This window comes from Nanorana parkeri, unplaced genomic scaffold (assembly GCF_000935625.1).
Source record: "Nanorana parkeri isolate BGI_ZX_2015 unplaced genomic scaffold, ASM93562v1 scaffold2005, whole genome shotgun sequence".
NCBI lineage: Eukaryota > Metazoa > Chordata > Amphibia > Anura > Dicroglossidae > Nanorana > Nanorana parkeri.
In genome coordinates, this window is record NW_017308273.1 from 46,631 (window position 1) to 61,018 (window position 14,388).

The 14,388-nt window shown below is 46.6% G+C and overlaps 1 protein-coding gene across 1 annotated transcript in view; it reads left to right on the forward strand.

Annotated features, from left to right (window-relative positions):
* GMIP (GEM interacting protein) overlaps positions 1–14,388 on the forward strand; it is a 68,658-nt gene that overhangs the window by 38,393 nt on the left and 15,877 nt on the right. Inside the window, exons 9-16 of the mRNA XM_018572338.1 lie at positions 59–241; positions 4,196–4,333; positions 8,189–8,379; positions 9,744–9,850; positions 9,954–10,055; positions 11,575–11,670; positions 11,751–11,902; positions 13,067–13,255. Coding sequence (XP_018427840.1) covers positions 59–241; positions 4,196–4,333; positions 8,189–8,379; positions 9,744–9,850; positions 9,954–10,055; positions 11,575–11,670; positions 11,751–11,902; positions 13,067–13,255 — 1,158 coding nt within the window. The remainder of the gene's footprint in view (positions 1–58; positions 242–4,195; positions 4,334–8,188; positions 8,380–9,743; positions 9,851–9,953; positions 10,056–11,574; positions 11,671–11,750; positions 11,903–13,066; positions 13,256–14,388) is intronic.

The window sequence follows — 14,388 nt, forward strand, 5'->3', positions numbered from 1 at the left end:
CCCCCAGCATTGTAAAGGTAAGTTCTGTACCAGGCTTACATTTGTTTTTCCTTCACAGTCAGACACCCTGAGCTCACTGCGCAAGGCTCGGCAACAATACGTACAACGCTGCGAAGACCTGGAGAAAGCCAAGCAGCTAAGTGCCAAGGTTGAGGAGGAGCAGAACATGGGAGGCCACCAAGGAAGTGCCAGTAAACTGCTGGAGAAACGCAGGAGATCCCGAGAGGAGGCCCAGACCAAGGTAGGACCAAAAGTACACCAGAAAGCATTGATCCAATCTTTGTTACCACGAGACGGGTCAGGGCCTCCTTCAGTTTAAGTCCATATACTCTATAATTCTTGACCCTCCCTTTTAGATTGTGAGCCCTCAGGATGGAAGACGGCTCTTAATGGCTTTGGTGGTGGAGGACACCTTCTCATGGGTCCCAGATATCTCACCAGGCATAAGATCTGAACCTGTTCAGAATACATAGATTCCCCACAACTAGAGACTAGACACGTGCGAATCAAAATCGTTCTGAATCAAAATTCGGACATTCGAACACATCCGAATTTCCCAATCCCAATGCATCCAAAGGTGTCCGAATCCGAATTTCCGTTTCCCAATTTTGGATCCCGTCCAAATTTCGTTGGAAAACTAAACTGAATCGGATGTGTGCGGCCCGGCTCTTAGCAGTGTGAGTGAGGCCTTAGATGTATGGAATAAATGTGGAAGTGTAACCTGCATGTAGAACTGCGATGCACCACATAAAAGTCATTCCTTATCATTATCTTTTATGTGGTGCATTCGATCGCAGGGCTCCTTGTTCACTAAGCATTATTCACAAGCACTGAGGATAGGCTCTGGCATGTTTGAGGGTGTTAGAATTCTTTGCTCGTTATACGAGAGGTGTTATGGCTTCAGGTCTTATATTAGTCAGTCGGAAAAGGTTTTGGCATGTTCCTAGTGACTCATGGGTTACATTCTGTCCTATCTATTACATGTAATGTGTTAGTGGGTGTCATAAAAATCCCTTTAAGTAATGTTATATGTATGATTCCTATTTAGTCACGTTTTGAATGCACCTAGTATGGGCTGTCACGGTTGGACAGCAGCCCTCTAGTGTCTATGATCACCCTTGCCATCAGCTGCTGATCTCCAGCACTTTGAGGATCTTCATCATTCAGAACTGGTGTGGCGTTTAGTTGCACGCAGCTTATGAAGTGCGTTCAGCAAATGCAATACAGATGGTTTGCCAGCTCGGTGATATCTGACATTGACGCCTGTTCGTGAGATTCAGTAAACACGACCTCCATACAAATACACCGCCTGGCCCCAAAAAACACTCTAACATTTCATTGGACCGCGTTTAGCTTTGATTACGGCTAGGGCTGCAACAACTAATCGACATAATCGATTATAATCGATTATTGAAAAAGTTGTCAACTTTTTCAATAATCGATTAATCGGCTTCCGATCAGTTGGCCCTGTTCACGGCTCCACACACGCTGCGCGCCGCACCTTTTCCCCACCTCACGCTCTCCGCTGCCAGACCCGCCCGCCCGCATCCACGCCGCACCTCCTCCCCGCCCGCCCACATCCACGATTGGCACAGGGACGCGGGGAGAGGAATTGTTTGAGAACGTGATGGTTGAGCGGTTAGGTTGAGGTGGGATCGGCTTCCCTGAAGAGATGAGTCTTTATTTAGGGAACGCCTAAAGGCAGTCAAGGTGGGAGATAGACGGACAGGTTGGGGTAAAGAGTTCCAGAGGATGGGAGAGACTCTAGAGAAGTCCTGGAGGTGAGAAAGGGAGGAGTGGAAAAGGGAGCTGGAAAGCAGGAGGTCTTGGGAAGAGCAGAGTGGATGGTTGGGGTGATATTTTGAGACAAGGTTGGAGATATATCCGGGGGCAGAGTTGTGGATGGCTTTATAAGTGACTGTTAATATTTTGAATTTTATCCTCTGGGCGAGTGGAAGCCAGTGGAGGGATTGGCAGAAGGGGGATGCGCCGTGGCATCGTTTTGATAAGCTTATACAATGTAACAGCGTTTATTTCCATCCAGAGTTGCATTCATTTTTCCCCAAGATCTTGTAGTGATGATGGGAGAGTCGAAGCTCTGTGTAAAATCTTCTCCAGAACATCTCAAAGATTCTCAATGGGGTTCAGGTCTGGACTCTGTGCTGGCCAATCCATGTGCGACAATGATGTCTCTTTCACAATCTGAGCCCGATGGATCCTGGCATTGTCATCTTGGAATATGCCCAATGTGCCATCAGGGAAGAAAAAATCTATTGATGGAAAAACCTGGTCATTCAGTATATTCAGGTCGGCAGCTGAACTCATTCCTTGGGCACACACCGTTGCTGAACCTAAACGAATTATCCAATGGAAAGCTCTGACCTATTTGCTTAGTTAAATCCAGGTGGCGTTTTATTTTTATTTTTGGCCAGGCAGTGTATTTGTTCCATAAGTTGTGTGTTGGGTCTTCTTAAAGGTGCCCATACACTGCTCGATTCTCGTACGAGAATCGCGGGAAATCCCGCGAACGTACGAGAATCGCGCAGTGTGAACGGCGACGTGCGACCGTTTCTACTGTACGGTCGCACATCTTTTGTCTAAGGAGCACGCTAGAAAACCGTACGATTTTCGGCTGGTTTGAACGGTGCTCGGGAGACAAATGCCGAACGGGCCGGTGTTGCCCGTTCAGCATTGCGGTCATCGGAAGCACGCCCCTCAGAGGGGCGCAGCTTGCGATGATCGAGTGTACGATCTGCCTGTCCAAGATGGGCAGATCGTACGTTTTTTTATTAATCACTTTACAACCATCGCAAGACTAAGGTCTTGCAATGGTTGTACAGTGTATGGCCACCTTTAGGGATCCTTGCCCCAGCTGGTGTCAATTAGGGTAATGTGTTGATGCTTGGAAGAAACATTGCAAGAGACTGATCTTGTATATCCACAAAGATGGTGAAAAGAAGCTTTCCACTTAAATAAAAGCATGCCTTAGAACCTGTATTTTAGTGTTTGTATGGTGCCATTTGAATACAATGCCAAAGGGCTTCTCACAACTCTAAGGTACTTTGCAGTGCTGCAGCAGGAGGCCTTGAGGCTGCGTAGCAAGGAGATGGGACAAAGCTATGAATTCAAGGAGGAGAACCTTGCCGCTGGAGTTCTCAAGGGATAAAAAAAAAAGGGGGGGCTGGATGTATCACCCAACCAGAGTCTATCACTGTGATTTTGGGTATGCTGAGGCGTAATATGGAAACCTTTTTCTCCTCCTCAGATCACAAAAATAAACAGTGCAACTGCTTAAAAAGTGGAACCATTGGTATCTGATAAATCCCCAGCTTAGTGGAACCCAATGAAAATCCCTACTGGGAGTCAGCTGTGGGCATGCATGGATATCTGTTGGATATATTATCCCAGGTCTGTGTACCTGCCAGGTCAACACCACAACTAATTGACAAGGAGACATCTGACCATCTTCTGTATTACTACCACTTGTTCTTGAGTGACTCAACGATGGACTCAAGCAATGACAATACAATTAGCACTGCCCTTGGTGCTTGGATTGGCCAGGTCATGCACAGAAATCTCTCTCATAACAAGCAATTCTGATATCAGAAGTACTTGCTAGGCGTTCCCCAAGGTATTGATAATTGGCTGTCATATCTAGGTGGCCTGGTCATCTTAGATTCATAGTGCAGCTGCAGTATCAGGGTATTGGGGCAGGAGACGCACATTATTTGGAGCTTGAAGATACAGAGGATGGTTGGAAAGAGGGAAACAGCCCTCTGGACGTCTTTTAATTGACGTAGTGGGTTTCCTTCACAGCTGAATAAAGTTCAACGTTGTTGCCTAAGCTTATTTTCTATACCAGCAATATATAACTAACATCACCTTTTGAAGCCCTAATTTTGTGGAAGATGTCTCCGTGTCAGATTTCATCTACAGAACCTCAATGAGGACCACACATTCAGTTAAAAAAGTTCCTTCATCATTTCATTATATTTGAATGAATTGGCTTGGGCTGCAGAAGCTTAAGGAGGAAACAAGTCAGGTTTAAGAGGACCACTGTTGCTTTTTAGGGGTGTTAGAAAAGAAACCACAACCTGGTCTAAATCAACAGTCCACCATTGCTCTGAAAATTCTCTATATTGGTCACATGTATTGGTGGCTCTCTAACTAAAGCTTTGTTATGTTTTCATCGCAGGCGCAAGAGGCTGAGGTCCTCTACCGATCCTGTGTGTCCGAAGCAAACTGCCGGAGTGAGCAGCAGGAGAAGGTCCGCCAGAGAATTATATCCCACATCAGGAAACTCATTAACCAGGGGGACCAGGTGCTGAAAGAGGTAACATTTACATATCATTTTTTTCTAAAGTAAATAGTCTTTAAAGGAGAACTATGAGGTGAGTGAAAATCACTCCTCCTCATAGTTCGAGCCGACGTGTGACAATGGAACTGTTACACGTCAGCTCAATAGATCGGGAAGTGAGCAGACACATACCGTCGCTCGCTCACGTCTCGATCCTGTCCCTGCAGAGAGCAGTGACTGTCACTCATGGCTCCCTGCAGGGATTCCCCCTTCCCGCTCCGATCCTCCAGCGCTGACTGGCGGAACGGACGGGGGAGGGGGCGGTCACAGCTGGCTCTGCCTCTAGATAGGCAGAGCCAGCTGTCAATCATGCAGCTGGGTGGATCTCGACAGTAATGTCAGGATCCATGTCGGCTGCGGCGGTCTCAGAAAACCATGAGCTGTAGCTCACTATATACTGAGCTTTGGGTCAGGGGAGGCCGCTAGTTTGTGTCCTCCCGTGACCCTTAGGAGAACTATGGGGAAAAACATTTACCCCATAGTTCTCCTTTAAACGTAAGCTCAAAGGGATCATACCATGGAGATGCATATACACGGGCCAACACTCTAATATTTTGTTGGACCGCCTTTAGCTTTGATTACAACACACATTCGTCCTGACATAGTTTCCATAACCTTATACAATGTCACAACATTTATTTCCGTCCAGAGTTGTATTTCATTTTTCACCAAGATCTTGTAGTAAAGATGGGACAGTCGGACCTCTGTGTAAAATCTTCTCCGGAACATCCCAAAGATTCTCAATGGGGTTCAGGTCTGGACTCTGTGGTGGCCAATCCATGTGTGACAATGATGTCTCATGCTCCCTCAACCACTCTTTCACAATCTGAGCCCGATGGATCCTGGCATTGCCATCTTGGAATATTCCCAATGTGCCACCAGGGAAGAAAAAATCCATTGATACATTCAGTATTTTCAGGGACGCAGCTGACCTAATTTTTTTGGGTCATAATGTTTCTGAACCAAAACCTATTATCCAATGGAAGGCTCTGACTTATCTGCTTAACTAAATCCAGGTGGTTACTTTTTTTTTGGACAGGCCGGGTATATAAGAACTACATTACTGTACATAGTTACATAGTATTTGAGGTTGGATAAAGACACGGGTCCATCGAGTTCAACCTTTATGTGTAAGTGTAGTGTGTGTATGTAAGTATATGAGTCCCTGCGTGGTCCTAGGCTCTTAAAGGAGAGCTATGGGGTTAAGGCTTTTCCCCATAGTTCTCCTTAGGGTAACGGGAGGACACAAACTAGTGTCCTCCCGTTACCCTAGGCTCAGTATACCGCGGAATCCGGACAATATGAAGCGGATCCCGACAATTATGCCGGGATCCGCCCAGCTGCGTGACCGACAGCTGGTCTGCCTATCTAGAGGCAGAGCCAGCTGTACCCGCCCCCTCCCCGTCCGTTCCGCCAGTCAGCGCTGGGAGAGGGGAATCCAGCCCCTCCCCTGTCACGGCAGAGAGCCGTGACAGGATCGAGAGGTGAGCGAACGCCGGTATGTGTTCGCTCACCACCTTTAAGAGTACCTGTCCCCCTGTATGTTACGGTCTCTGTGGAAGGTATCTAATTGATTTTTGAATGATTCAATACTCTCTGCTGATACCACTGCTTGTGGCAGCGAGTTCCAAAAAAATTTAAAACTGTACAACAAATAAATATTTCTATTTAGCCAGACTTGCCATCACGGCACCCCTTCCATACAGCATAACCAGGTCATTGACCTCACTTTTGATTTGAAAGAACTCGACTTGGTCCCCGGTCATACCCCCAACCGGCTGACTGGAGTATAGGAACAGCCATTCTGTACGTTTCCTTTCTCAAGGAGCAAAATGTGTAAAACAAGACGGATACTTATCACAATATGTGTTCTTCTAAAAACAATTCTCAATATTTCCAGGCTAATTGAGTGAGTTTGCAAATATGACTTTTCAACATGTTCCTTTCTCCTGCTGTCCTTTTAGAGATATCCTGGGGTAATCACGGGTCCTGTTATTTCCACTTTCCTTCTGTCGACTGATAAAATTGACTACAGATCCAAACCAAGTTCTATGCACAGCTATAGCAAAGAAAGCGCCTATGATATCCCTTCATACAGTAAATGCGGGATCTCTAGGTGAGCTCACAGTTGGCTGGAAGATAAAAGCAGAGAAAAAGCAGAGAACAAGGACATCTAAGGTCCTCATTCACACTGCTAAGTGTCGGCCCCTACAGATCCGTGCGGCGTGCACGGCCGTATCGGGCCGCTCCCGGGAAGGACAGGTGCTGCGTGTGATTGTACGCAGCAGCCTGTTCTTGTCTATAGGAGGACGCGGCCGTATGCCGCCCTACGCTCACCCGCCCTGCACATCAGTGCGGGTGTCTTTACTCGTACGGAGACAGGATGTATCCTGTCTGCGTCCGAGCATGGACACCCGCACGGATGTGCAGTTTGGATGAGCGTAGGGCGGCATACGGCCGCGTCCTCCCAGACCCCAATGGCATTCCGAATTTCTGAATTGCGTTCGGGAGCTCCTGAATGCCATTCGGGTCTGGGAGTCTCAGCTTTAGTAATTTATGTATATGGCTTCCAGACCCGAATGGCATTAGGGAGCTCCCCAATGCAATTTGGAAATTTGGATCCCGAATGCCATTCGGGTCTAGGAGCCATATACATATATTACTAAAGCTGAGACTCCCAGACCCGAATGGCATTAGGGAGTAGACATGTGCGATTAGTTTTGTTACGAATCAAAATTCGTACGAATTTCCTGAAATACGTAAATTCGGAAGCATCCGAAATCCGAATTGCAGTTTCCGAATTATATCCGAAATACGAAATTCCGTTAACGAATTTCGGATCCGAATTTCGTTGAAACCGAAACTAATATTACCCCTGTAAATGAGGTTGAACAACATGACAAGATTTTTTTTATCCGAAATACGAAATTCGGATCCGCTGCTGCTGAGAGTTGCATTACAATATAGGAAGGAAATACGAAATTCCGTTAACGTATTTTCGTTCCGTTACGAACATTCGTTATGATGAAGTCAAAAAGCAAAAATACCTTTTGTTAATATATTGGAGTTGATGGTAGTTTTTTTTTTAATCCGAAATACGACATTCCGTAGGGCGAGAGCTGCGGCCGGCTAAAATTCAGTTTATGTGCCGCTACCTAGCGGATTTCTGCAATATAAGACCTACCACCGAACTAGGTCTTATTTTCGGTGTAGGTCTTATATTACAGAAATCACTGAAGATAGCGCTAGGTCTTACTATCGGGGTAGGTCTTACTTTCGGGGAAACACGGTAGGAGCTTTAGTAATATATGTATATGGCTTCCAGACCCGAATGGCATTAGGGAGCTCCCCAATGCAATTTGGAAATTCGGGGTCCCAAATGCCATTCGGGTCTAGGAGCCATATATTACTAGGAGCTTTAGTAATATATGTATATGGCTCCCAGATCCGTATTGCTTTCTGGAGCTCCCGAATGCAATTTGTACATTTGGATCCATAATGCCATTCGGATCTGGGAGCTTCAGCATTAGTATTAATATCTGTAGATGGTTTTCTGTGGTATTCGCAATTAATATTTGTAAACTCATCCAAAGCTAACAAACAATTTTGACACAAAATATAGTTAAGGTGTGGCCAGAAGATGTTAGGGGGGTCTTCTCTTTATTGTAAAGAAAGGGGATATTCATCTATGTTCTTATGGGGGTTCATCGAAATTTTTATTATATATCAGAGTTTTTCTGCGCCGCTCCTTTTACATGTTGTATGCTGAATGCCGGTTCCATTTTGGCGCCAAGCTGACCATCATTATTTTATGTTCTTTTCTCCTCACAGGTGACCCAGAATCTGATGCGTACGAAGGGAACACAGTGTGCATCTATCCCCGAAGGCTACGGACACCTGCTCAACACTTGTGAGCCTTATGAAGCTGGAGACCGATATCTTCAGTTCATCGTGAGCCTGCCACGCAAGCATACTGAGCCGGAAAAATTCTCCTTCCAGGAGTACATCCCTGCAGGCCAGAGGTGATGTCGCCGGACACTTAGGGAGAGTGCTGGACATTATAGCTGGGGAGAAGCCCAATACCTAAACATGGGGGAGGGATCAGACCTCACCAAATTGATGTTTCAGCTTTGGGTCGATGTTGGTTGCACCCCAGGCACCATTTAGTTGGGTCTTAAGCTAGAGTTAGGACAGGTGACAAAACAGACTGGTGATAGGTGGAACAGGTTCATGGCCAGGACAAGACAAAGGTTGTTACCAGGAGGGCTACTATAAACCCAGACATACATGGATAGTTAGATTGCAGCATACAAGAGGAAGATTAGAATTATGCTGTGACTGTTATAAACCCGCCAGCATGCCATCTATAGTAGTATAGTAGTATAGTAAAGTGATGTACACTGACGTGTGTGAGAGTTGTCGTCGTCATGTCACATAGCTAAGTGTGCACCTATTCTCCCATTCCACTATAGGCTTGTCCTCTAGACCCTTGGTTCTCAACTGGTGGGTCGTGACCCAAAAGTGGGTCGCGACCCCATGTTCAGTGGGTCACCGCGTGCCTTCCTCAGCCTCCCCCTTTTGCAGCACTGCTGGTTCTTGAGCCAAACAGCCATTCAAAATATGCTGCCTGGTGCCGAGTGTCAGCTTGAAGTGGGATGGGCTGGGGCCATGGCCGGGAGGGAGATCCATCCATACGTACAGCTTACTCACTTGTCCTGTAGAGGTGCCTGGACCAGAGTGATGTCACATTCTGGCTCCTGGCACCTCTACAAGGCACACAAAGGGTGCTGTACAAGCATTGCACATATGGATGGAGATTACAACAGCCCACACTGGACCCAACGCTGAGGATCTACTCCAGTTCTCGTAAGTTATGGAGACTGGGTGGATCTTTTGAATGGCACCCCAAATGCACCTCCAACCCACAGTTCGATCGGCCGCACCGGAACGCACGGTACTGCAATGCTTTGCATTACATTGCAGTGAGACTTGGGTCGCAACTTATTGACCAAGGACAAATGCAGGTCCTGAGGTTACACGAGTTGAGAACCACTGCTCTAGACCATTGGTTCTCAGCTGGTGGGTTACAGACAGGCTGGTTTTGATGGAGGATCTTGCACCGGCAGAACCAGTACCGCACTATTATTTATAATCTCAGGGGGGCAGGGAATCTAGAGAGAGTGACTGACTGGAATCAGGGGGAAGATCCCGTGAGGAACCACTACCAGCTGTTCTGGTACAACTTGGTAAACCTAGTACATGGCATGTGTGTTTGGGGTGTCTGCAATCACATTCAATTCTCCAATGGACAATTTCCACTCTATAAATATCTGCTTGCTCTGCCATACTATCCGAAGATCTAACCAGCCCAGTCTTTATTGTACAGGTCATCCCCGGGTGGCAAAAGGAAGAATGCCGTGCAGCTGGTCAGAGTGTCTTCTTCTTTGTCTGACCTGTGTGTCAAGACCGATGATATGACAAGGATGTCTGCAGGTGACATTTTCATATATTTGTCCTTAAAGGTTAAGGTACACCTTAAAATAACTCCCAGTGCACAGTGTTAAAGGATACAAGTCATTGTCTCTTTTCTTTTTAGGTGAACGAGGCTCATGGGGAAGCAAGAGTTTTCCCAATGACTCTGAAAGTATTGGAGGCAGCAGTGAGCCCAGGTCGCTGGAATCGCCAATAGAGAGCCCAGGTGATGAGATTTAAGAGGCAACAATAATATTACTGTAATGCTATTAGCCCAGGCTATAGCAGTACAGTATATTAGCAGTATATTAGCTAGGCTATTCAATCTCGGGGGAAGCCCAGGTTGCCCCAAGCAAAGGGACTACAAGCTACTTGGCTACAGTTACTTAAGGCATTTTAGCAATTTACTAGAAAAAACAGGATAACTTGTAGGTATTAAGGATGCTTGCAGGAGCTCTAGATTTAACTTATTAGGGGTACCAACCGGATCCTAAACAAGGGGTTAGTTGGGTTTGCGGTGTTTGAACCTGGGCCCCTGGTGTGTTATAGGTGTTCCGGGGGTTGGGTGTAAAAATGGCTTATACACCATATTGCCAAAAGTATTGGGACGCCTTTACACGTACATGAACTTTAATGGCAAATATAGTGTATGAGGGCTGGTGATGTTATATACATAAGGTAGAAGTGTGGGAAGCTGTAGGGGAACTTTCACAGTTCTGGTTCATTAAAGCCAAACTCCAACCAGTGACATGTAACCCACTTCCTGTGAGCTCAGACCAGTATGGACATTCCCTCTGGAGCAAGGGTGGAGTTGGACTCTAAAGTAGAACTGTGGCCAGGATATGAGCATCCAAATATTTGCATCTTATTAACAAGAGGTAAACAAACTTAAAAAAAAAGCCCTCACTTACCTTTGTAGCTGCAACCACCATGGAATAATTTCTTCTCAAAGCTTGTAGCTGAAGCTTCTCAGTTTCTCATTTGTTTCTCTCAGTAGCTCAGCTCTTTTCCAGGCAGTGAGTTGATAGCCTGCCAACCTTCCAATTATTGTAGGCACAGAGCAAGAACACACAAAGAGGGGAGGGAGCAGAGTGCTGAGACCTGACTACTTCTATTGTGACATTTGAGGATAAATTACTTCACAGTGTCTGCAGCCACACAGGTCAGTGAGGGCTTCCTTTAAAGCGGATTCACTGCTTGTTATAAATATACACATATTTGAATGTCCATAGCCCAGTTCAAATTCTGCTTCAGGTCCGAAGCAGTGGGTAGGGAATTGTGGCTTAGGTCCCTAGCAAATATCTTGCATTAAGGGATACGCATGTCAACCTACCACTGCAAAGGTGATCCAATGATTCTCCAATGTTCAAAGTCCTTGAGGAACTTGCTGGACTCTCAGTGGTACCAACAGCAGATCAGCAGAGAAGATTTTGTATTGCTTCTCTTTGGTGGGCATCTGGAAGAACCTTGACTTTTAGGACAAAGTCAGATCCCAGAATCACAGATGTACCCCCAGGGCACGCTCTCTGGACCTCTCCAGGGAAAACTCTTCAGATACTCTCTAGAAGTGTTCTGTGTCCAGAACCTCTGCACCTCTGAAACTTGTTCGTCCTATGCTTGGGGTCTATACAGCCAGTCAACGTGAAAAGATCCTTCTAATGACCGGAACGTGGAGTCCATATTGTGCTGCGCTCAGTCCCAGAAATGCCTCAGTAACCCGTCCTGTGTTATTCTAATCCATGCAGTCCACTTTATCAAAAAAGTTGCCAAGGCCTCTTCCACGGGGACCATGTCTTCTGATGACCCAGATGAACGAGATTCCTTTCACGCAGAGGACGTTGGTAAGTGGCGTGATGACCAGACCGTCATACTCAGCTAATGATGTCACTTTTCTAACCAAATTCCTTTTGTGATTGCGCAGACTCTGTTGACGCCGCGTCTGAGAACGGCTTCCCGCTGCCGAGCTCCGTCATGTCACCAGCCGCCCAAAGCCACCGACTTCGACGTACCAGAGTGCCGACCAAGTGTAGGGAGTGTGAAGGTTTCATGGTCTCTGGTGTGGAGTGTGAGGAGGTGAGAGGCAGAAACTATAACGGTTTTTGGTCAGATTAACTTGTTTTATATCATTTTTAATGATTTGTATAAATCTTTATTTTACCAGCCAAATTTATTACAGGGTACATTAACCACTTGCTGACCGCGGTGTTACACCCCCTTCCTGTCCCGCCCATTTTTCAGTGTTCAGCGCTGCGGTACTTTGACTGAATTTTAAAACAAAAAAAGTTTTTTTTTTAAACATTATGTTATAATACATGTATTCTTACCCAATTTTTTGGTAAAATATAAAAGACGGGGTCACATCGGGTAAATAGACACCAAACATGTCAAGCCTTAAAATTGCGGGTGTCCGAGAAATCGTAAAACACTACCATACCCAAAATTGGCGGCCATAGGCGACGCTTTAAAAGCTTTTACTGCTCATCAGTTTAGTGTTATCGGTGATTGATGGCCCTAAAATTATTGCTCTCACTGCGACGTTCGCGGCGATATGTAACATGTGCGACGCAATGGACGCAATCGTCGTTATCGCACCCGACGCGCGTTTGCACGCATGAATGTATGGGTGGGGACTTTGAAAACATTTTTTTTATTCTTTTTCACGTGTGACTTAAATTTTTTGCAACTTTAATTTTTTGCCTATTTTTTTTTTCCACTTAACTTTATTGTTATCACATAGGGGGATAAGAAGTCCCCCTATGTGATAGCAAAGAGATGTGACAGGTCCTCTTTATGGAGACATCAGGGTTCTCCAAGATGATGATGATTTGGCAAAGCCATCTTGACTTTGCCCAATCGTGGCTCTCATAGTTCTCGGTGCCCTGATTGGGCAAAGCCTTGCACCTGACCTGTGGTGCCAATCAGGGCTCACACGGCACAGCGCCTTGTGGGGCGCTCGGCGGGGCGAACAGCCTGCCGAACGCCCTGACAGTTTGTGTGTTCGCCGCACGCACGAACTGCCGAAGTTTGAGTCGAACTCACGCTCGGCTCGAATGTCGAGCCCATCACTACTTCTCACCAGTCCAATACAAACGTTCTTTATTAAAACAAAATCCCAACTTCTCAAGCCCTGCAGTGACTACCAAACTGTACATGTCACGGGGCAGCGAGCTCTCTATAGTGCCGGTTTTGTCGCCTTCAGCTGAGTTATTGGTCATTTTGTTGCTCTTCTCTTTATAGTGCTATATGACTTGTCACAAGAAATGTCTGGAAGGTTTGCTCATCAAATGCGGTCACAATAAACTGCCCAACAAAGTGCCTTTATTCGGTGTGGACTTCTGCAATTTCCCGAGATACTTCCCAGAAGAAGTGCCCTTCATCATAAGCAAATGCACGGCTGAGATCGAGATGAGGGCGTTGGGGCAGCAGGTAAGGGACGGCGTCGTCCTGGAACGTTTCTATAGTTTGTAATGGCAGAGGATTGGTTCCACTGACAAAAAACTAAAATTGTGTCCTTGGTATAAACTTAGAGATCATTAAAGGAGAACTATGGGGTCAGGGCTTTTCCCCATAGTTCTCCTAAGGGTAACGGGAGGACACAAACTAGCGTCCTCCTGTCACCCTAGGCTCAGTATATAGGGAGTTGCTGCTCGCGGTATACTGAGACGCCGCAACTGAAACGGATCCCGATAATTATGTCTGGATCCGCCCACCGGCGTGAGTGACAGCTGGCTCTGCCTATCTAGAGGCAGAGCCAGATGTACCCCGCCCCCTCCGCCAGGCAGCGCTGGAGGATCGGAGCGGGGAGGGGGGAATCCAGCCCCTCCCCTGTCACGGCAGAGAGCCGTGATAGGATCGAGAGGTGAGCGAACGCCGGTATGTGTTCGCTCACTTCTCGATATAGTTCTCCTTTAAGGGGAAACTCTCTTCTGACATTGCCAGCTGAACCCCCATGATGTACGTTATTTGCACACCTACGTTGGTCCAGCTTGGCTCGATGTATGTATCCTGATCTGATGTCTCGATGGCCACTGGGGATGCAGCAAATCACTGTAGCAGTCTACTCTACATACAGTGATAGTTGGGATCTTCTGGCTATGACTCCAGCAGATTCCCCTGAACACTGAACACAGGGAGTCGCTTGTTTGGCATTGCCACCACTCAGAGTATGCCTTGTATTTTTTCTCAATTAATACAATGAATACAAGGCATTGATTCTCTGATTGGATGGGGTGGAAAGAGAAGCAAAGTGGCATGTTGGTTAGTGCTGCTGCCTCGCAGCACTAGGGGTCCCTGGTTTGGATCCCAGCCAGATCACTATCTGCAAGGAGTTTGCATGTTCTCCCTGTGCTTGCATGGATTTTCCACCAGGTACTCCCTGTGTTTGCATGGATTTCCCCCCGGGTACTCCCTGTGCTTGCATGGATTTTCCCCCAGGTACTCCCTGTGCTTGCATGGATTTCCCCCCGGGTACTCCCTGTGCTTGCATGGATTTCCTCTGGGTACTCCCTGTGCTTGCATGGATTTCCTCTGGGTACTCCCTGTGCTTGCATGGATTTTCC